General features: G+C 52.0%; 5 protein-coding genes across 5 annotated transcripts; 1 reads left to right on the top strand and 4 right to left on the bottom strand.

Moving 5' to 3' along the window:
* Positions 1 to 236: 236 nt before the first annotated feature.
* J7T55_002410 (N-acetylglucosamine-6-sulfatase) lies at positions 237 to 3,580 on the bottom strand (the record flags this gene model as incomplete). Its single annotated transcript, XM_053137480.1, has 8 exons — positions 237 to 900; positions 1,031 to 1,131; positions 1,461 to 1,534; positions 1,734 to 1,984; positions 2,042 to 2,388; positions 2,443 to 2,929; positions 3,005 to 3,450; positions 3,524 to 3,580. The coding sequence occupies 8 exons, from the start codon at positions 3,578 to 3,580 to the stop codon at positions 237 to 239; spliced, it is 2,427 nt and encodes an 808-aa protein (XP_052998281.1).
* An 830-nt stretch (positions 3,581 to 4,410) lies between these two features.
* On the bottom strand, positions 4,411 to 5,134 carry J7T55_002409 (extracellular proline-serine rich protein; the record flags this gene model as incomplete). Its single annotated transcript, XM_053137479.1, has 3 exons — positions 4,411 to 4,532; positions 4,649 to 4,743; positions 4,827 to 5,134. 3 exons carry the CDS (start codon positions 5,132 to 5,134, stop codon positions 4,411 to 4,413), a joined length of 525 nt encoding a protein of 174 aa, XP_052998280.1.
* A 100-nt stretch (positions 5,135 to 5,234) lies between these two features.
* On the top strand, positions 5,235 to 6,692 carry J7T55_002408 (TPR domain-containing protein; the record flags this gene model as incomplete). Its single annotated transcript, XM_053137478.1, has 3 exons — positions 5,235 to 5,248; positions 5,451 to 5,507; positions 5,630 to 6,692. 3 exons carry the CDS (start codon positions 5,235 to 5,237, stop codon positions 6,690 to 6,692), a joined length of 1,134 nt encoding a protein of 377 aa, XP_052998279.1.
* A 475-nt stretch (positions 6,693 to 7,167) lies between these two features.
* On the bottom strand, positions 7,168 to 9,030 carry J7T55_002407 (spt3; the record flags this gene model as incomplete). The annotated part of the gene is made up of 5 exons (XM_053137477.1): positions 7,168 to 7,180; positions 7,314 to 8,050; positions 8,139 to 8,228; positions 8,376 to 8,416; positions 8,937 to 9,030. 5 exons carry the CDS (start codon positions 9,028 to 9,030, stop codon positions 7,168 to 7,170), a joined length of 975 nt encoding a protein of 324 aa, XP_052998278.1.
* A 4,497-nt stretch (positions 9,031 to 13,527) lies between these two features.
* Positions 13,528 to 16,198, bottom strand: J7T55_002405 (serine threonine-protein kinase srk1; the record flags this gene model as incomplete). Its single annotated transcript, XM_053137476.1, has 4 exons — positions 13,528 to 14,575; positions 14,872 to 15,116; positions 15,474 to 15,958; positions 16,159 to 16,198. The coding sequence occupies 4 exons, from the start codon at positions 16,196 to 16,198 to the stop codon at positions 13,528 to 13,530; spliced, it is 1,818 nt and encodes a 605-aa protein (XP_052998277.1).
* Positions 16,199 to 19,959: the final 3,761 nt, after the last annotated feature.

The raw sequence follows: 19,959 nt of genomic DNA, 5'->3' as shown, positions 1-19,959 counted from the left end.
TGCATATAGTTCATTTACTGTCTCAGGTTATCTTGGACGGAAGCATTTTCAACATCACGTACTTAGCATTGTCGTTTTGAAAAATCTTACAATACTAAGCCAATTATCCCATATTAGAAACAATTCTCTAATTTTACGGCTTGAATCAAACTGGAGAGGGTTTGAGATTTATGCTAATGCTTAATTGCCTACTCCTGGCGTGAAGTCTTGGCTAGCCCGCCGCGTTGGTCTTGATCCTATGTTGCCCGCGTAAGATGCATGATCTTGTCAGCAATCAGTAAAATATGTCGAAGGACGTCGGTACGCTTTTGATTCTGCACTACCATGCGCATCATGGTCTGATCGTTGATCTCCCTGTCATTCTTGACTGCATCTTGGATCTCCATATTGAACAACGCGTTGAGTTGGGCCGGAAGAGCCCCGAGCCTCTCCTTGAGCACACTTGCAGGGCCATCTACATCCTGTGACGGGACGTAAAGACTCAGAGCAAGCTGGAGAAACCTATCTAAAATTGCCATCTCTTCTAGAAGAACTGAGAAACGCGCCATGTCGCTGGTATTACGCTTCTCCTGTGGTAGGAAGTTATTCATGTGCATGTATACGACAGATTGAATAGCTTTGATTTCGTCTTGAAGCGCGTCGAGTATGCTTCGCCTCGCCTTGTTGCTTGTGTCGTCTCCACTGAAAGTCTTGGAGTCGATGTATCGTGTTGTAGAATTGATGGTAGCTTGAGATTTGTTTTCTTCATCTTTCATCTGCATTTCGCCCTTAATTTCAGAATCCAAATTTTCAATGCGGTTTTCGTCAACTTGGTGGAGTGGTCGGCATCGAGTTATCTCGGCTTCGATGCTGTCTATCGTTGTGTAGAGCCTGTGGAACAGGCCTTCGGGCAATTCTACCCTATCAAGAATGGATTGTTCGGCTTGACTAATCAGGGATTGAGCGAGCACCAAATCATCTCGAATTGACCATTGGTCTGCTAAGCCTTCGCCGAATGTAAAGGTACGCGCCATGGTGTCCTCAAACTTACAAAATCTTTCCGGCTTGTCGATCTCGATGTTTCAATTCGAGATTGAAAGATCTTCGACGAATATTGGAAAGAGCCAGAAGAGCAGATGGAATTGTCGAATTCTAAGTCAAATACCATTATTCAGAGAGCGCGTGGTCAACTTTAAATGCATCCGAGTGCCTCGAAAAATAAATATTGCCTCTCTTTTGTTTTCGAACGAACAATAGTGTGCCGCGAGCACTTTGACGAGCCCTCTTTGTTTGTAGCTCACTTCTGCTGAGCTTTGTAATTGATTCACCCCGCCCCGGTTTCGTGGATCAAGCTTATTGCACGGTCAGCTTCCCATTCATCAGCCCGGGGTGATATCATAGTAGTGAAAGACACCCTGGCAACCAAGCGGCTAATGAGCACTGGCTATTGCACAAAAGTCCTACGAGAGATAGAGTCTTACCAAGACTCTAAGGTAGTCGTCCACTGTGTTGCAAATGACCATTGACCTTTGGATCTTCTTGTCTGTCACATAGACTGGCAGTTGGCGCAGGTGAAACTAGTGGGTTGTATTCAATGTTGGGCATGGCGCTGGTCTAGGCTCTCACAACATATGTACACAAATCGATAACACATGAGAGGTGACGCAGCTGATACACCCCAAGCAGCAGAGCTAGACAACAATATTAAAATGGCGAGCAGCGCGCTCAGTGATTCACGGCACTGAGCTTCGCACGTCTCATTTCTATGGATGGCGTGACTGTGGCGTTCGAAGCGACCGCAATGTCGGGATCGTGTACCCACTCATCACCAATGTCAGTCATCTTCCTTTCCAACTTCCTCATCATCTCTGACACGACGCTTGAATATGCAGGCTCGCTAAAGACGTTAAAGAGCTCAAAGGGGTCCTCCTGGGTATCAAAGAGCTCCCACTGCTTTTCTTCGCCGCCAAGGGAGGTACCCGGGAGGCCAAAGCCCTCGTTATACCTGGGTTGAAGGATTAGCTGGACGACCAAGCATTTTGTCGACAGTTGCAGCACATACCAGTAGATCAGTTTGTACCGTGTATCTCTCACGCCATAATGTGCATATGCGTTATGGATTGGGTCTCGGTGCATCCAGTATCTGTGATATGCCAGCTGGTCCCAGTCCTCAGGCGTCTCTCCTTGAAGGACTTTGCGGAACGATCGGCCTTGCATGTAACTCGGCACTTGGAGTCCAGCGATATCCAACATTGTTGCAGCAAAGTCAACATTTTGGACAATATCTTTGATGATACTTCCTTCCTTGATCTTCCCTGGATAACGTGTGAGCAAGGGCATCTGAAAAGATTCCTCGTAGATAAAACGCTTGTCAAACCAGCCGTGGTCTCCGAGGAACATTCCCTGGTCCTGGTAAAAGATTAGCAATCTAATCAAGAATGCCATGGGTTAGTCGACGCATACCGAAGTGTACATCACCAAGGTGTTGTTTGTGAGACCATTTTGATCAAGCCAATCCAGCATGCGACCGACATTGTCATCGACAGATTGAACCACACGCAGGTACCGCTGCATATATCTCTGGAACTTGAAGTTTGCTAATTCCGTCTGGTTCTGAAATCTGAAGACCTCGCCTGTGGTCGAGTCGGTGAGACGAAGTGCTTGGAGCGCCGTGATATTGCTGGGATTGGGAACCTTGCGTTCGGTCGACACGCCAGGGTAGAAGAGTTCTCCAATCTCCTGGCCTCCTTGAGGTTGGACAAGACCCAGGTCGAAGTATGTCATATCATCAGCAACCCGCATCTCTGTTGCTGACGCAGCGTTGGCACGGTTCTTGTAATCATCCGTGAACGTATCGGGTAGCTTGATTGGATCGGTGTAGTAATCCTGATATCTTGGATGCCACTCCCAGCTTCTGTGGGGGGCCTTTTGATGATACATGAGGAAGAAACTGCGCGCAGTCAGCTTCAGTGCAACTAGGTATTTCTTTTGTTTCTATCGCCGGAAAGAAGCTTTTGGTACATACGGTTGCGATTCATTCCTCTGTTCGAGCCACTCAACGGCTTTGTCTGTCACAATGTCGACAGCGTAGCCGCTGTACTGAGTCTCGTTGCCGTTATCAATGAAGATAGGATCCCAATAATCCCCTTGACCAGGGACAACAGAGTAGTAGTCGAAGCCTGTAGGCTGATGGTCCTCGCCTTCACCAAGATGCCACTTCCCGATCATCGCTGTCTGGTAGCCACCCATGCGCATGGACTTAGCTACGTTGGGCATCTTGTTGTTAAGCGTATCGTCCAACGTGAAGACCCCATTGGCATGGCTATGCATGCCAGTCACTATTGCAGCACGACTGGGCGTACAGATTGAGTTGGTGACATAGCAATGATCAAAACGAGCCCCTTCATTCGCGATGCGATCGATGTTGGGCGTATGATTGATGCCAGCGCCGTAAGTTGATATGGCTTTGGCCTAGACGCAGGCGAATCAACTTGAGTTGCCCCTCACGGACGAGGAAGGGTTGGTTTGTTGAACTATCACTTACGGCATGGTCATCAGCCATCATGAAGATGATGTTCGGCATTGAACTGAGGGCAACCATCTTGACAGAAACGTGCCCACCAGCACTAGAGCACACGAACGAGTGGTAGGGGTTGCACACTCCTTGCAGAGTCTTGGAAGAAATCTTTAGCTTTAGATATAGTCTGACAACCGTCACTTTTCATTTGCCTCCAGCAGGCTCAACACCTTGGTGAACAGCATCCGTCCCCACTGAAGGCTCCCCGCGTCTCCGCATATCCCCGCGTGGAAATGAGAAAGCGCCAGCCGCGCATGATTCTGCCGACATTTTCTCCGGTTTCTTCTGCTCCATAGGGCTCACAGTTGCACCAGAAATCGAATAGCAAGTGGGGAAGTTGTGATTCTCCACCGGTTGTGTGGATTTATACAAACATATCGACTCGCGTTACCCCATTGCCAAGGCTTCTAATGGTCGTTGCTCGGCAGTTCATCGGCCTTGATTTATCACGAAAGGGACCGCACATATTCAGACTAGCTTCATAACCTTGTCCAGTATAAATCTACCGTAAGTAAAAGAATCATCTAAAAGCTACAATATAGCCAACTTCCAATGGCTTCACAAGGTTGAAAACAAACCATAGCCCTTAGAAATGGTTTCAAGATAATATATTGCAACCAACCAAGCCCATGTAGGGAGCACCTCATGTTAAGCTTTAGAGTTCTTTCAGGGACGGTAGAGCCTTATCTTGCCACCGCAAGCAGTTGTTCACCAGTCTCATATTCAACCGCCCCCCCCCCCTGCAAAATACCGGCGCGTTGAATACAGTGGTTAGGCTGAAGGTATTCTTCTAGACTATCTACTACATGTTTCAAGTGATGTTCCCAAACCATACCATAGTTGAGGTCCTAAATTTATTTTTCATGCAAGATCTGAGGTGCTTGGTACCCGCCGTTCACTCGCTTGGCCGGCTGCACCTTATATTTCTGGTCACTGAGGTCATCCGATAGATGATCAATCTGTTTGAACACTCCAGCTAGTGATTTGGTCAGTAGATAGATATCAAGGGGTTTCCGGCGAAACGAGAGGTCGGCTAACTAGCAAGGTCCCAACCACCAGCGGAGGAGGAAGACGAGCATGTTTCTGGCTGACATGGTGAGTCAACACAGGTTCCGTTGCTCTCCGCAATGCTGAAACGAGCAGTCTGAGCATAGAGGACATAGACATTGGTGCCGTTGATCATTGTGCTTTCGTAAAGACGTCCATAATTAACATTTATTTCATTCTCAAGCCCTGATGCGACTATTGACGAAGGGAACTGTGCACATACAGTTGCCAATTGGGAGAGGCGTTGAGGCGACAGGGGACTGTGAATGAGGACTGCTTGGCCTCAGTGTCGACATTGTACGCGACCAATTCGTAGGTGGGAGGGAAAGCCTCAAACTCCCATAGGTAAAGGCTGAAAATTTTCGGATCGGTGTCCACGATGTTCCAGGTGACATCTACAGTATCACCTTTTGTAAAGGTGAGGTTGGTTCTGTACGCATAATCGGCTGATGTAGGGTAGCTGAAGCGGATGGCGTTGACCAGCGGCGGCAAAACAGCCAGTGCCGCGGTGATGAAAGAGCCAAAAATCATGTGGACAAATCAAATGGAGGCGACTGTTGTTCAATGAATTTCACATATAAGAGTGGCACAACACTGGCGACTGTCTTGAGACACTTCGCAACTGACTGACATGACAACACTTATGTCTGTTCGGAAGGACAGGATTGTTACACACAACTGCGAGAAAAGCGACGGGATTCTCGGTCATTAGGGTTAAATAAGCATTACTCTCTTAACTTTAATATATTTGGCAAGAACCCAGTGCTAAAGTCTACAGGCGTTACATGAAAATTAGGATGCGGAACTGATAGAATGGGGACGAATGTTAATACTGACGTGCTGCAAGTGATCGATTCAAGCTGCCCCCATTCCGCAACGGGGCTGCCCTGCTAAACTTAACCCTGTTTGTAGTGAGCCGGCGTTGAAATCAAGAGCCGTGCCCAGTCCCCCCTGCTGTGACTTGATACGGCTAGCGGGAAACAGGCTTTTCAGACAACCTCAAGACTTGACTTCGAGCCAACTCAGCGCCACACTACAGCACAAGGACACCTGGGCAAGCACCAAATTATGCATCACTTTCGGAGAGGGGGCCAGAACATTAAATCCGATGTTCAGGGTCAGTCATGCTGGCGCAAAAGGCTTTGGTGTCTTCGCGACGCGCCAGATTGCCCGTGGCACTCGCATTCTCGCTGAAAGACCTCTGCTCACAATCACCAACAAAGACTCGAGTATACTCGCAGCCGCGAGCCGTCTCAGTCTACAGGATCTGCACAGCCTCTTGAGTCTTTCCATGAACGGTGCCAAGCGCAACTCATTAACTCGTCTTGCTGCCGCAGCCTGGGGGTCACTCCGTTCCCTCACGTCCGTCACCCGGAATAGGGATATTCTGAACATCTTCTACAACAACAACTTCCTTCTAGCAGGCTCAAGCGGCAAGCGAGCCATTTTCCTGACAGTCGCGCGTTTGAACCACTCCTGCGTCCCGAATGCACAGGGCAATGTCAACACGGCTCTTCCCGGTAGCCAGTTCACGATACACGCTCTCAGAGACATTGCAGACGGGGAGGAGATCACCATTTCGTATCTTCACGATGAGCTAGCCATGCGCACCGAGCGGCAAAAGAGACTCAACGAGGACTATGGCTTTGAATGTGCTTGTGATATATGCAGCACCGACGCCTCAGGAGTAAAGACCAGAGAGAGCGACCAGCGGCGTCTGAAGGTCCAAGAAATGCTGGCTGCGTTTTCTGAGCAGCAGGAATCTCCTGGCGGTACTTCTCGCGAGCTCACATTGACAAGAGCTCTTATTGAGACGTATGAGCAAGAAGGCCTATCGGGCAGGGAGCTCGCCTCTCTTTATTTCGCAGCAGCTGGCCTGGCCATAAACGTAGGACACGACAAAGAGGCTTTGGCGCTGGGAGCCAAGGGGTTACAGATCGAGGAGGAAGCCGTTGGACTGGACAGCCCGTTATACCTCGCTAGTCTATCGGCAGTAAAGCAGGGACATTTTGGAGGAAAGAAATGGACCAAACATACGCCTAATCCGTCTATAGAACCCGCAGGGTTGTCATATGAGCCCTGGATATGATATTCGAACGACCGATATGAAACGGCTGAATCGCCTTTGCAAGATAGATAAATTTCAACGCCCTGGTCGAAAAACCGGTCATAGGCGACATCCATGCCAATTATGAATAATTGAACGCACGATGGTTGGGAAATGGATACCATTTTGTGGAGAGATACATACTTCTGGCCCAAACATCAGCTTAGGCAGTTTTCTACCTTTCGTCAGGAAGTAGTACAACTAGACTTTCCGTTCCCCAACTACTGTTGTAGCATGCGATACTCCAGGGGCCGACCAAGTTCATCTCATTTCCAAAAATTGCCACGGCTGTTCATCTCGAACACCGAGTAGGTCAACACATGAGAAAATCATAGGAAAATATAATGGCCTATCTGCTAGCCTGAATCCAGAGAACTTTGCATCCGAAGCACAACACATTACACCTCGCTGCTATACCGCGACTTAGATCCTTATCGATAATTCGCGTTTCATCTTCCTAGAGCTTTGCGCTCCGTTGATTAGTGAGAAAGTGAACACAAAGCACGACAAAGACAGAGTGTGGAGAAACACACCAGCACAGTCCCGAGTCGATCCGAGAGCCTTGTGCCTCTAAGCAGGGTCCGCTTCCTCGTCGAGACTGACTGTATCCTCTGAAAAGCCTGCCGAACGTGTCTCGGCTCGACCGCCTTCCTGGCCTCCGTGGGCTGAGCAAATAAGCCGACAGGGGCCGTCGGCTTTGCGGGACTGCTCAATCGGGTTGCATTTTCCAGACGTAGCATCTCCTCCTTCTGAATGCGCATAGCCACCATCGTCAGCTTGTGGACCATTTCGGACGTGATCAGGCCGATGATGTCTAGGACATCGTCGTTTTTCTTATGCTCGGCAATGACGCCCAGACCGGACCACGCACGGAACCGCTTGACCTTGCGGCGCGTGAAAGAGGCGTGACGATATTCGGACCAGGTGGCGTACTCGGCCACCGTCATGTTCCGCGTCCTTTCCGAGGCACGGCGTAGCCTCTCCAGCTTGGCTTCAGTCGCAGCTTCGTCTGGCTCTTCTCCTTCGCTCGGCGCTGGGGCCGCTTCCGAAAAGTACGATGGGATATCCCACGGTAGCGCGATGACCGGCAGCCTGCTGTCCCTCGCCGCCGACTCCTCATCCTGGTCTTCCGCATCATCGTCAGCCATGACCTCCCCGCCGTCATTCCCCGCGTCCTCGACTTCTTCGGCGTCTTTGGCCTTGCGGCGGACAGTGTTCCAAACAAGTAGGTTTCGCAGGCGAGCGACACGGGAAGCGTCATGCCGGATCTGGAAGATCAGATCGTCTTTGGAGAAAACAGGGGACCCGCGCCGCCGCGCAAGGTCGCTTGCCGTGGTTAGCTGTCGAGGGATCAATTAGGTGTCGGTACAACCTGAGGCGGTTCAGGGGGTGTATCGTAATCTGGCGCATGGACAAGGGGCCTCTTACCAAACGGACAACCTGATCATGAATGATGTTCTCGACGAGGGCGATTGTTTCAGTGGACGGATCTTGCGTCTCCCCGGCGATGTACATCATCTAGTATCACAGTCGGTTATCAATCCTTAGGCTTACTGGAAGCGGGATAGAAACACATGTCGTCTGGGAGAAGCAATGACAACGTGATCTTTTGGGGGGGTCTTATATGTCTTTCTTTGTCTTTAGCTGCTGCAGTCCTTGACTTACTTGCTGAATTTCTTGTTTGAACTTCGGCTCACTGCTGTTGTCTACTATTTGGGATGCCATGGATCTTGCCTCGATTCCTACCGTATAAGTGGCAAGCCCCTGTATGGGTCAAGCAAGGCGAGGAGGCGATGGCGAGGACAAGTCGGAAAGTCGTAACGGAGGTTCGTATTGATAATTTGAGGCTAAGGTAAATGATAAAGAAACAATTGACAAAGAAACCCCAATTTGCCAAGTATACACAAGTCATTGAGATGTGGTGTATTTGCGTCCATGGTTCCGTGATATTGAAGTCGAGTTTTATATGAGCTAGCAACGTGTGGGTTGGATTTGACACTGTATCACTATGAATGGGAAATCATGAAGTGGACGAGGACAAAAATTGCAGAAGAGCAACGGGGGCAGGCTGATAGTCGTAAATTCAGTCAGGGTGGGGAAGGGCTGGGCCTTATTCGGCAGCAATCCTTGGGTGACTCCCGCCAGCAAACAGGAGTCCGTTTCTTGTTGCAGGGCACATTGGCGCTAACTGGAAGCGGACAGTTTGGTAACGACCAGCCAACTTACAAGCAAAGGAGTACCTGCGTGTATACAATCGGCTTGATCTCATTACGAGGCCTTGCTTCATCTTGATGGAAACCGCCCCTTCCTTGACAATCATTTTCAGAGGGGTGTGTTTGGTTACCTAGGGGTTGCGAGATAGCGTGATCGCATGTGTTTGGTTTTCATACGCTTGCTGCGCGGCTTTGTAATGGACGTTACCAACCCGGAGTGCTCTTCGCAAATACCCACATTTGGAATCTTGAATGGGTCGTCGTTTTCAACTTGCAGTATTTAACAGCAAGTTTGTCTCTGGTTTTCTGCATGACTCTTCATCATTGGCTGCATGTACTGGTTTATGGGCATCCCCCCGATGCTGTAGTGATTAGCGAATGGACAGCGGATCTCCAAGAGCAAGCCACCAACCTGGGAACCAATGTCTCGGCGCTGACTTCTCCATATCCCGCCCAATTTCTTTGGCTTGGGTGGAGGAGTTTCCGATTCTGAATGTTGTTCATTTTCTCAATGGCTACCGGTCTTCTCATCGCTCGTCGCCGCCGGTTACTTTGCTTCGGGAGTTCTGCCTTGACTTCGTCTTCTCCATAAGACCACAGCTGCCAGAATGAAAATTTCAACGCTGGGACGTTAATTAGGCTGCAGAGTAGGAGACCTGTAGACGACCTTTTGGGCTTACGTGGCATTCTCGAAGGAGCAACTCCTACAGATCTCTTCGTTATGTTTACATTCGTCGATACCATCGGAAATATACACGTCGTCAACGACGAGATACAGCTGTAATAAGTCTAGGGCTGTTCCATTGGGTGCTATTCGCTGCACCTGTCCTAAATGTTGTATTACAACGAGCCAGCCGAGATCACTGACACATACATATGTACGTGTTGGCGCTAGGATTGTGCCCTGGAAAATGAGGGCTGACACGCAGCTAGTTTTCGTGACAGTTTTCTAGGCCCCACCAACTATGAAATGCCTAGAAATCGGCGCTTCACACTGCACAAGAACTTGCACAGCAATCATTAGGCCGCTTCTCTTGCTCAAGCGCCACTCTGATTCTATCTTACATATTCTAAAGACGCGCAGTCTGGTTGTGCGACTTGACGACCGCAAAGATGAGTGGCCCGAAGGTGATGAAGCGTCTGCCAATAGGCAAGGTGGGAACTGGGCTCCATCGAATATATTATGCCTGCTAAACGGCTGATCATCACACAGAAAACTCACCAAATCATCGTACTCGACGAGTCTCAGCCAGAGAGTAGTCCCATGAGCCAATGGAGTTCCAAAGTCGTTTGCGAAGGTGGCTCCTCAGATCCTGTCAATGTGCCCTCGCACTGGCATAAGGTGCGCGCGACCCGAATTACCCAAGGCCCAATATTTATGTCTTAGACATATAAGAGAAATGCAACGTGCTCATCTTGTTTTATTAGTACCATGATGAACACATGCGTGTTATCGAGGGTTGTCTGGAGGTGACTATTGACGGAAAGACACGGATAGTCGCTCCTAGCGACGGTCAGGTCTTGATTATAAGAGGGCAAGTCCATAGCCTCAGAAGCTTCAAGGGCGAGAGGATGGTCTTGGAGGAGCGTACTTCTCCTCCCGGAGATTATAAGGCAAAGTAAGGCTGTTTGAAACAACGTTCACCAGGCAGAGTGTCCATTGAAATTGTCGGAATGCCGCTGATAAAATCGCTAGGTTCTTCAATGATCTCCTGTCCCAGCCTCTTGACGAGAATTTCAACGGGTCGTTCTGGCACACAATGAGGGCTTTCTATGATGGTGACACGTATCCGGCTTTGGGGTTATACCTTCGATTCTTTGATGTTGCGGTAAGTTGCTTGTTGGCAGCCGATCCAAGCTACATAGTTCTGTCTCGTATCTAACCATTGACTATACAGTTCATCACAGTTGTTGGGGGTATCGCGAAACTTGTCTTGTCTGAGAAGACTCAAAAGCTTCAATAGTGTGATGTTAGGACCACAGAGTATATTCAGCTTTCTTTTGCATCCAGAGAGACTCCAGGCATGTCCAAATAACACAAATGAGATTTGCTTTCACCAGTATCTGTTCAGGTCTATATCAAAATCTGGTGCGGCCCACCTGGACACCTCACAGCCCTACAGCACTGCCGGAACAGGGTTAGGGGTTATAGCTTGGGCCACGAGCTTCTCAATCTTGGCCTCAGGTCGGAGGTGAGTCGGTCACTTCACCAGGATGGACCTCGGGACGCCCCAGTCATCCATCAACTGAGTACCCAGTGTTGCCGAACCTCCAACAAGGCACAACACAGAGCTGAATACCGACACTTTGCTCTCTCCCCCTGTGCTCTATGCCGCCAACCTGATACACATATTCTCGATCTCAACAAGACCAAACACCATGCCTACCGGCAACGAGCGTTTCAATGCCGAGGCCGCAGCTTGGGACTCTAACCCAGACGTCCAGCGCGCATCCGAAGGTGCCTTGCAGGCTTTGTTAGCCGCGTACCCTCATCTCCTGGAGGCCAAGGAGAAAGGAACTGTCGACTCGAGTGGCATCGACGTGCTAGAGATTGGTTGCGGTACCGGACTGCTCTCAGTGAGAATTGCGCCATACGTGCGGAGCATCCTGGCCATCGACGCGGCTGGAGGGATGATCGAGGCTCTGAAAATAAAGCTTGACAGTCTCGACGGTGCTGATGGCACAGCTGCAAGGAGGGCTATACAGCCCATGTGCATCCTTCTCGAAGACCCAGAGGATTCCCGCCTGCCCGCTGGGCCGGATGGGAAGCGTCAAAAGTTCGACCTAATCATTAGCCATCTAACCCTCCACCACATTCCCGAACTGAGACCTCTCCTGGCCACCATGTACGGCTGCCTCAAGCCTGGCGGCCAGGTCGCGCTGACGGACTTCGAGGACTTTGGTCCTGAAGCACGCAAGTTTCACCCAGAAGCTAAGATGCTTGGCGTTGAAAGACACGGCATCAAGGCGGATTGGTTTGCGGGCCTGATGAAGGATGTAGGCTTTGAAGACGTGGATGTGAGGCCGGCTTGGACGATGGAGAAGGAGGTCGAGAGATTCCCCGGTGAATGGGGACAAGACAAGCCGGAGGGGGTTGAACTAGCAAAGCTGGATTTCCCTTTCCTGTTATGCCAGGGTACGAGGGGGCCGAAGGGGGCGTCATGAAGAGCTTAAAGATGTCTTGGGAACAGTAATCAAGGGTATTTCCTGGGCTGCAATGAATTCGCTAGTAACAAAAGCCATGAACTAGACAATCCACTGCATTGGGAAGTTCGACGTGCGAGAAGACGAACGCTATTGACGAGTTGTTGGACAATCCCGAAGTTGTCCACCCAGTCAAGCACCCAAAACCCCTGAAAATTTGGTCTGCTTAGACCTCGCCGTAGCTGAGCTCTCCTCACACCAACTGGAACAATCGGCGTAGACAAATCAACCAGCTACATGGAGGGATGGACAATTGGCGCTCAGTTAAGGAAAATCAAACTCAGCGATGATTTATCTATTCGGTCCCGTATTTACCATGGAATCGATGATGAGTGGCAGTGACTTGATTTGTTGCGGAAAGATGCATAAATATGATCCTCAATGTATTCCGTAGTCTTTTGTTACCCCCTCTTATCACAGGTCCCACTATGACGTCCCTCTTATAACCAGTGTTTCGTCCCTGTCTTAAACATGCTGTCAATTAGCCTACCACAAATGTGAACAGGTCACGCAGACGTGTCTCAAATGCCATGGAAGTGAACTGTGTCGTATTGCAGAGTCCGTCTATGCTGTGTCAGTCCGGAGGAATTCTCGACCTTGGCATGAGACTGACGTAAAACTGCAGGGTGGAGATATCTTGGGCTGGTCAGTAAGAGGTCGGTGGCTATTCCAAACAAAACTGAAAACCAGACCATTAAATAGGGAGAGACAAGGGACTTTTCATTAGGGAAGTAAAGAAGGCTTGGGGGTGGGGGGGGGGGGGGCGACTGTGAATCTGTCCATTTGCTGGCTAGCTGTTGGCTAGCAACTAGAGTCTAGGTCAGAAGTTGTAGTTGAGCCTGGTACAAGGGATAAGAAGTACCCTCGAATAAACAAAAAGTCTCTCAGAGGGCGGGTGGCGGGTTGGTTGATAGCACGACATCACAGCTCAGAATGCACAAGTTGGAAATATTACAGTCGGTTGAAAGTGGTGCACATAAATCGGGAGTCAGGTGTGGACTATGTAACATTTGCCAGTAACTCCATGCGTATGAGTGCTTGTGTATGAGCGACAGCATCAAAACAAATCAATAGCTAGACCCGTCTTCTTCTAGTTTGCGGCCGCTGTGCAGCAGAGTTCCCGACGTCAACACGCCGTGGAGCGACACCGACAGGCTCACTCCAGCCACTGGTGCCGTATCCAGGTGAAGAGGCCATGCATGTACCTAATTCATCAAACAAAAAAGCCTCGTCAACGAACACATGGCTCAAGGGTATCCTCAAAGCGGAAAACCGCATCAGTCCTCTGCTTCACTACCTTCTCTGTCCCCCTCAGTCTCGGACACAAGAATCGCTTGCTCCGGCGGACCAGACCTTCTGGTGCAACGGTTGGAACAGCTGCTGTGCCGCCGGCTAGCCTCCTACGCCGCCTGTGCAGCAGGCTGCTTCCTTCCGCGTCTACCCAGCAGGGTAGCACCATCAAGGCTCAGCTCGAAAGCACCCTTCTGTCGGTTGCGATCCTTGACTTGCTGTCTCGCGGCAGCGGTTACTGCGGCTGAATGTTGCCCGTACCCTTTTGATTCTGGCGCCCTTCTTTCACGCTCCCTACCCCGTTGCTCGCTGGCGCTTATTTGGGCATTCCGCATGCTCTGCTCGAGGGCCTGAGTACCTCCATTGCGTGCATCGGGCGCGTCGACGTCAGGCATGTCGTCGTCCTCGTCGGACTCGTTCAGACCAGCCAAACGGGAAACTCCAGCGGCCTTGGAACCAATTTGCTTCCGTCGATTGTTCTCTTCCTCTTGCCGGTGTACAGCATAGGTGACGTCAAAGACCTCACGCAGGTTGACAGCGCCAGGTGAGCGGAAGTCGTAACGCTTCTCACCATCCTGGAGCTTGGTCGCATCGAAAGCACGTAGTTTCCCATCCGCGGTGAGCTGAGGTTTCTTCTGAAGACCCGGAGTCTCGCTTTCTTTGATCCACGGATGTGCGAGGAATTCCGTAATAGTATAACGCTTGTCAGGATCGACGGTCAAAAGGTGGGTGATGAGATCCTTGGCTGACGACGATATATCATCCCACCATGGTGAAAGGAACGTGTACTGGCCCTTGGCCACCTTTTCCGTAAGAACCTCTATGCTCTCGTCGTAGAAAGGCGGGAAGCCGCACAGCAGTGTGTATAGCACGCAGCCCAGGGCCCACATGTCAACAGACTTGGAATATCTCTCATCCTTGACGATCTCGGGAGCGGTGTAACCGACGGTGCCACAGGGTGTCATGGTCTGGTTGTCCCAGACGATTTTAGACAAGCCAAAATCGGCGATCTTGATCTGACCGATGCCGCCAGCACCAACCCCCCTGATGAACTCGCCCTCGTCGACCTTGTCCTCATCGCCGGGCTGTTTAGGTTTTGGGTGCTTAGAAGGGATGACGGGTATCGGGTTGAAGAGAATGTTTTCCGGTTTGATGTCACTGTTGACGATGATGGTCAGCTCTCGGCTCAGTGCCCCTGGCAGGCGAGCTGACGCTAGCGCCGCGAAGATGCGTCAAAGTGTCACAGGGTGTTGATGACAAGGAAGTGAGATGACGTCAGGTCTCAGTAGATGGAATTGACGGGCCATTAATGACATCAACAGTGATATGGTGACGTCCCCATGGAGAGCAAATAGCGACGAGACCGAAAGAGATGACAATGAGACATTGGGCGAGATAAGGGAAGAGGGCCATTTCTGTGTGTACGCATAGGGGCGGGGGAGGGTATCACTGACCGATGCACCACGCCTCTGACCTCGTGGAGATATTCCAGAGCCTTGGCCACTTGTACGATGACGTGTCTCGACAGGTCCTCGCTGAAGTAAGTGAGGCGGACGATTTGGTGGAAGAGCTCGCCGCCTGGCGCGAGCTCGAGAATGATGTAGTAGTACTGTTTGGATTCGGAAAAGTCGATGAGGTTGATGATGTTGGGGTGTTCGAGTTGGCGCATGATCTGGACCTCCTTCAAAATGTTCGCTCTCTGCGGCCGGTGTCAGCACAACCTGGACATGAGTGGTTTGTGACGATTGCTGTCGACGCCCACATCGCACACTTGTGTCAGGGGTAAAAGCCAGTGAGTGAATGCACAGCACCGTATCGTGTTAGAAGTGTGTGAAGTAAAATCAAAGGAAGGAAAAAAGTAAAAGCTTCTCGCACCTCTGCGGCTTTTGGAGCCTTTGGTTTGAAGTCCGGATGGAGGTGTTTATTTCCCTATGATCCTCCACGTTGGCCAAAAGAACGACATCAAGGGAATCACGACATATCAACGCGAGGAAAAGGGGGGGCACAGAGGAAATGAACGGTCGTGCAGACCGCCAACGTTGAGACATCACCTTACCTGCATGCTATTCATTTCGTATTTGCGGACCACTTTGATGGCAACCTCGCCGGCGTCTCCTTCGAGATCCCGTGCGCGGTAGACGTTACTGAAGGCGCCGTCGCCCATCTTTTCCAGCAATTCCCACCGCTCCAGGCCCGAGTACCTGGGGAATTTGCTCCGGCTCGCATTCTCTTCGGCGACCAATTTGGCCACGTCGTCGATCCTCTTACCCTTGCCTGAGTTGCGGTGGTGCAGGGCTTGCTTGTCCTGCTCGTGGGCAGCGGCGACGCCGTCGGCGCGAGCGGCCCGATTCACTGCGTCGCCAGGGGCGGTCGAGTACGCGTCGGGCAGTGGCTGCGCGTGGCCAGGTGCAGCGCCGAAGCCAGGCTCTGATTGCGGAGGAGGCATGGCCTTGGTGGGCACGGGGACAGGCTGAGATTGGGGCGGCGACGGTTCGTTTTTCCTCTGGGCCTCGTCGGTGTTTGTCGTCCGAGCTTGCTTGCCTGGGGGGATCGATCAGCTGGCGTCATTTGGGGGGGAGCGGACCCAGTTATGTGGGAGGTGGGGGAGGATGTGACCAAGAACAAGAAACCTTGGTCATGGTGTTGAGGCGAGCGAGGGAGAAATAAAGGCCCTCTCATCGGCAAGGAAGGATTCAGGCGAGGGCCGCGGTGAGGAATGCAGGGGAAGGAGCATAGCATACCATGGCGAATAAAGTTCTTGAGTTGCTGTATTGTAGACATCTTGACCGATGATGTAACCCGTTTTGGGGCCTGTAGATTGCAACGGTTCGGATCAGTCCCAATCGGGGCGGGCACACACCACACACACACACACAGACACACACGGCTTTTGCCCTGCGTTGGGAGGGATGGGGCCAGGTGATGATGATATGCTTACTGGATAGGCGTGATCCGAAGTATAACTGCACAGCGAGACGGACAACGCGGTTTTCGCGTGTAGCGGCTGAGCTCGCGATGCTCTGCAACGGTGAGGGTTGCTTAGAAATCGGGCTGAGCTGGCAGCCGTCTCTCACTCTCTGCGACGCCCAGGGTGCTCCTCAAACCGGGCAATGCCGAGAAGGGGGACGGGGGACGGGGACAAGAGCGCTTGAACCGGCAATGTCAAGGCCAGACGGAAGGATGGTGGTATCCGGTCTTGTTTGGTTGTTGGGGAAGAAGGAGAATCCCTGAACCTGACCAGCAAGCAGGACAGGACAGGACAGGACCTGGGTTGACTGCGAAGAAGGGGAAGGGGAGGTAGGTGGTAGGTAAGCGAGGCGTGTCGGCTGGTGGTTCTGATGGCCGATCTCAGTCTCAGTGGTGACGTCGACTCTTGCTTGGTAGGGGGTTGCCGACAGGTCGTGTTTTTGGTGACGGCTGGTTGGTGGTGGTGGTGGTTGTGGTGGTAGTGGATGAGGGGTCCCGAGAGACGCAAGAATCCCACGGCCAAGTCGATCGGGAGTTTTTCGCAAAGGCGAGTGAGTGCAGTCGGGACAGCTGCGATTGTAACTTGCTGTCTGTAGGTAAAGTAGGGTGTAGTAAATCTGGATGAGAGCTTGTCCAGACGGAAGAGGGCTGCGAGGCAGGCAGATTGGTCGATTGGTCAGGTGGGCACAGGTTTTGCAGGCTGGCAAGCTGGTGGTAGACTGGCAGGCTGTGTGAAGGCTCGAGGAGGAGCAAAAAAAGGGTCGAGTGACTTTGCTTCTGCGGGATGGATGGATGGATGGATGGATGGATGGATGGATGGATGGATGGATGGATGGACAGAGGGGAGGCGGCAGGATGCTCGCAGGTGGAGAGGAGCAAGTGTCGTGATAAAGATTTCGGGGCAAGACAGCCAAGGTACTACGATGGGCGGCAGGACGGAATAGGAACAGGAACTGGACAGGACAGGACAGGACAGGACGGAGAGAGGGAGAGCTGCCAGGTCGAGATCCACGTTTTCGGTAGGTAAGAAGAGGATGAGGTAGGCTATGAGGTAAGAGTCGCGGAGGGACAGAGAGACAGAGACAGACCAGACACAACGGCAAAGGCAGAGGCAGAGGCAGAGGCAGAGGTAGCGGCGCAGAGAGGTACCCTACGTCAGGACAGGCGGCAGACCAAAAGCAGGGTCTGGAGCAGATTGCAGTGTTGCAAGCGGGCGAGGCCAAAAGGTACCTAGACCAGGGCAAGGTACCTAGGCCTGGGTCAGGGTAGGTAGGGCTTAGGGTGGCAATCCAGCAAGCCAGCTATGACGAAGTACTGGACTGGGCTGGGCTGGGCTGGACTGTTTTTTTTTCCTCTACTGGGCCTGGCTCGCCGGCTGGCTGGCTGCCCTGGCTGACCTGACTGTTGCTGCTACTGGGCTGGGGAGGTCGGCAGGTTTTCTCCAGATGAGCAGCAGCAAAAGCAGGCTGGCCAGGTATTTTAAAGTTGACAATAGACGACTACGAGACTTTCCCTGGCGTCTGGATATTTCTAGATAGATATTAGCCCATCCCAAGCCAGGCCCTCAGGCTGGTCTGTGTCTGCCCTGCCCGTTTTACTCATTGCTCATTGGTTGCTTATTACTGTTGTCGAAAAGACAAGCTCCAGACGCACGTATTGCATCACATCATTTTCACCAAGGGGGGTGGCAGGGTCAAACAGTCCAACCAGTTCTGCCAGTGTCTGTCTGCCCAGTCCAATTGACACACATCAGCAACACCGTAGTAGACAGGCAGGCAGCGTCCAGGTAGCCAAAGCAGAAGCAGCAGCAGCAGCAGCAGCACACTTGGAGGGCAAAGACGGCTCATCTCGTCGGCACTCTGTCTTTCTTGCTTGCTTACTGGCCTGCCTAGGACTGATGGTCGTGTGCGTTTGTATGTGTGTGTTGTGTGGTATCTCGATTTGCATGTCTAATGTCTCTGGCGAAGACTGGGGCGTCACAGCGTCGAGCTGGTGCAGAGGGGCACGTCAGGGCGACGTCGGTTCGATTGGCCGGGTGTGTGAAGCTGATGAACCGCAGGTCGGCCTGCCGATCAGCTAGGCCGGATGAAGCGCGCCTGCTCGGGCTGCTAATGCGGTGCGGTGCCGCACAGGCCTGGTTGGTGATGGTTGGTGGCACTGGTGCTGGCGCCGGCGCTGACGATGCCGTTGCTGGGAGCCAAGAAGCGTTAAGAGCTTCCCTGCATTGCTGGCTTGACTGACTGACTGACGGGCTGACGGGCTGGTCCTGTCCTGTCGGAGCGCATGCCCCGGTGTGGGAGCCAGGGAGGAGGCAGGCTGGCAGGGAGCGGTTCCGTTTAGGATGGGCGGCAGGGCGGAAAGGAGGAGCAAGACACGGGCAGTGACGGGGATGGCGTCGCGAATTCGTCGGCAGCGGGGCTATACCAGGAGTGGCAGCCATGGCTTGAGGATCGACGCAGAATTGGACAATGATGGCCGTCGTCAGTCACGCCAGGCAGGCCAGTCAGGCCAGTCATGTTTGAGCTGAGGAGGCGGCGGCGGCGGACGAAAATGTACGGTATCTGTATCTCGTGCGTATGGCAGAGTAGGGCAGGGCAGGGCTGGACTTGGCTGGACTCGGGCGTGCGGTTGGGGAAAAGAGAGAGAGAGAGAGAGAGAGGTCGAGGCCGAAACACTAGTCTGTTGCAAAAAGTGGAACAAGCTGGGCGCTGCCGATGGACTTATCGGCAGTATTATCTTGTCCTCGCCCAACAATGTCTGGTGGATGAACTGGCAGATGAAGATCGAAGGGCTGGAAAAGGAACTTGAAGCGATTCGCAGATGAGCAGGAGCTGGAGCTTGCCGTGTACCTCGACTGCAGCTTGAGCGGCACTGTCTGTGGGTGGGTTCGAGGGATGGTGCGTGCGTGCTTGCTTGCTTGGTTGACAAGGCCATAGCTTCGTGGGGTTGGTCGTGCGAGGTACCTACCGTACAGTAGAGGTAGGCGTGGGCTTTCCTGCCCCGCCTGAGGGTTGGGTTTTTTTTGGGCGGACGCGGGCACGGCGGGTTCTCCCAGGTGCCTGGCACGCCTGGTTGTTGCTGGGCAGAGAAGACTGGGGCATGAGGGGCAGGGGTTCCAAGAAGCAGGGGTGCAGAGAGGTATACAAAGTGGGGTCCCATAAAAATGACGTATTGACCAGCGTCATTCCGTCCAGGGCAATGTGTCCCCCCTCGCCCTTCACCCCACCTTTGGGAAAGTAAGGCACAAATGAGCGACCATCCAGACTTGCCAGACAACTGCCAAACTGGGCATTCGGGACATTTCAGAAATTACATTCCAGGGAATTCATGCACCTTCGACCTATTGAGTGAGCAAATGTAATACTGAAGCCATTATCACATATCAGCATTGTCAACGAGGCAGCACGGTTCAAAGCAAGCGGATGTGAACAAGGAAAGCCGCAGCAAAAGCAGAGCAGTGTCTGCCCCGCAGACTGGCTATCCAAGTACAGACGTACTCCTGTATCGTACAGTAGGCAACTATGCGGATTTTGCAGACCAGGCCATGGCGGCCTGACAACACTGAAAGCGATCCT

Source organism: Diaporthe amygdali (assembly GCF_026229845.1).
Source record: "Diaporthe amygdali strain CAA958 chromosome Unknown NODE_3_length_2959817_cov_65_330692, whole genome shotgun sequence".
Classification (NCBI taxonomy): Eukaryota; Fungi; Ascomycota; class Sordariomycetes; order Diaporthales; family Diaporthaceae; genus Diaporthe; species Diaporthe amygdali.
The sequence above is the reverse complement of the archived record's forward strand: the minus strand, read 5'-3'. Positions and strand labels throughout refer to the sequence as shown.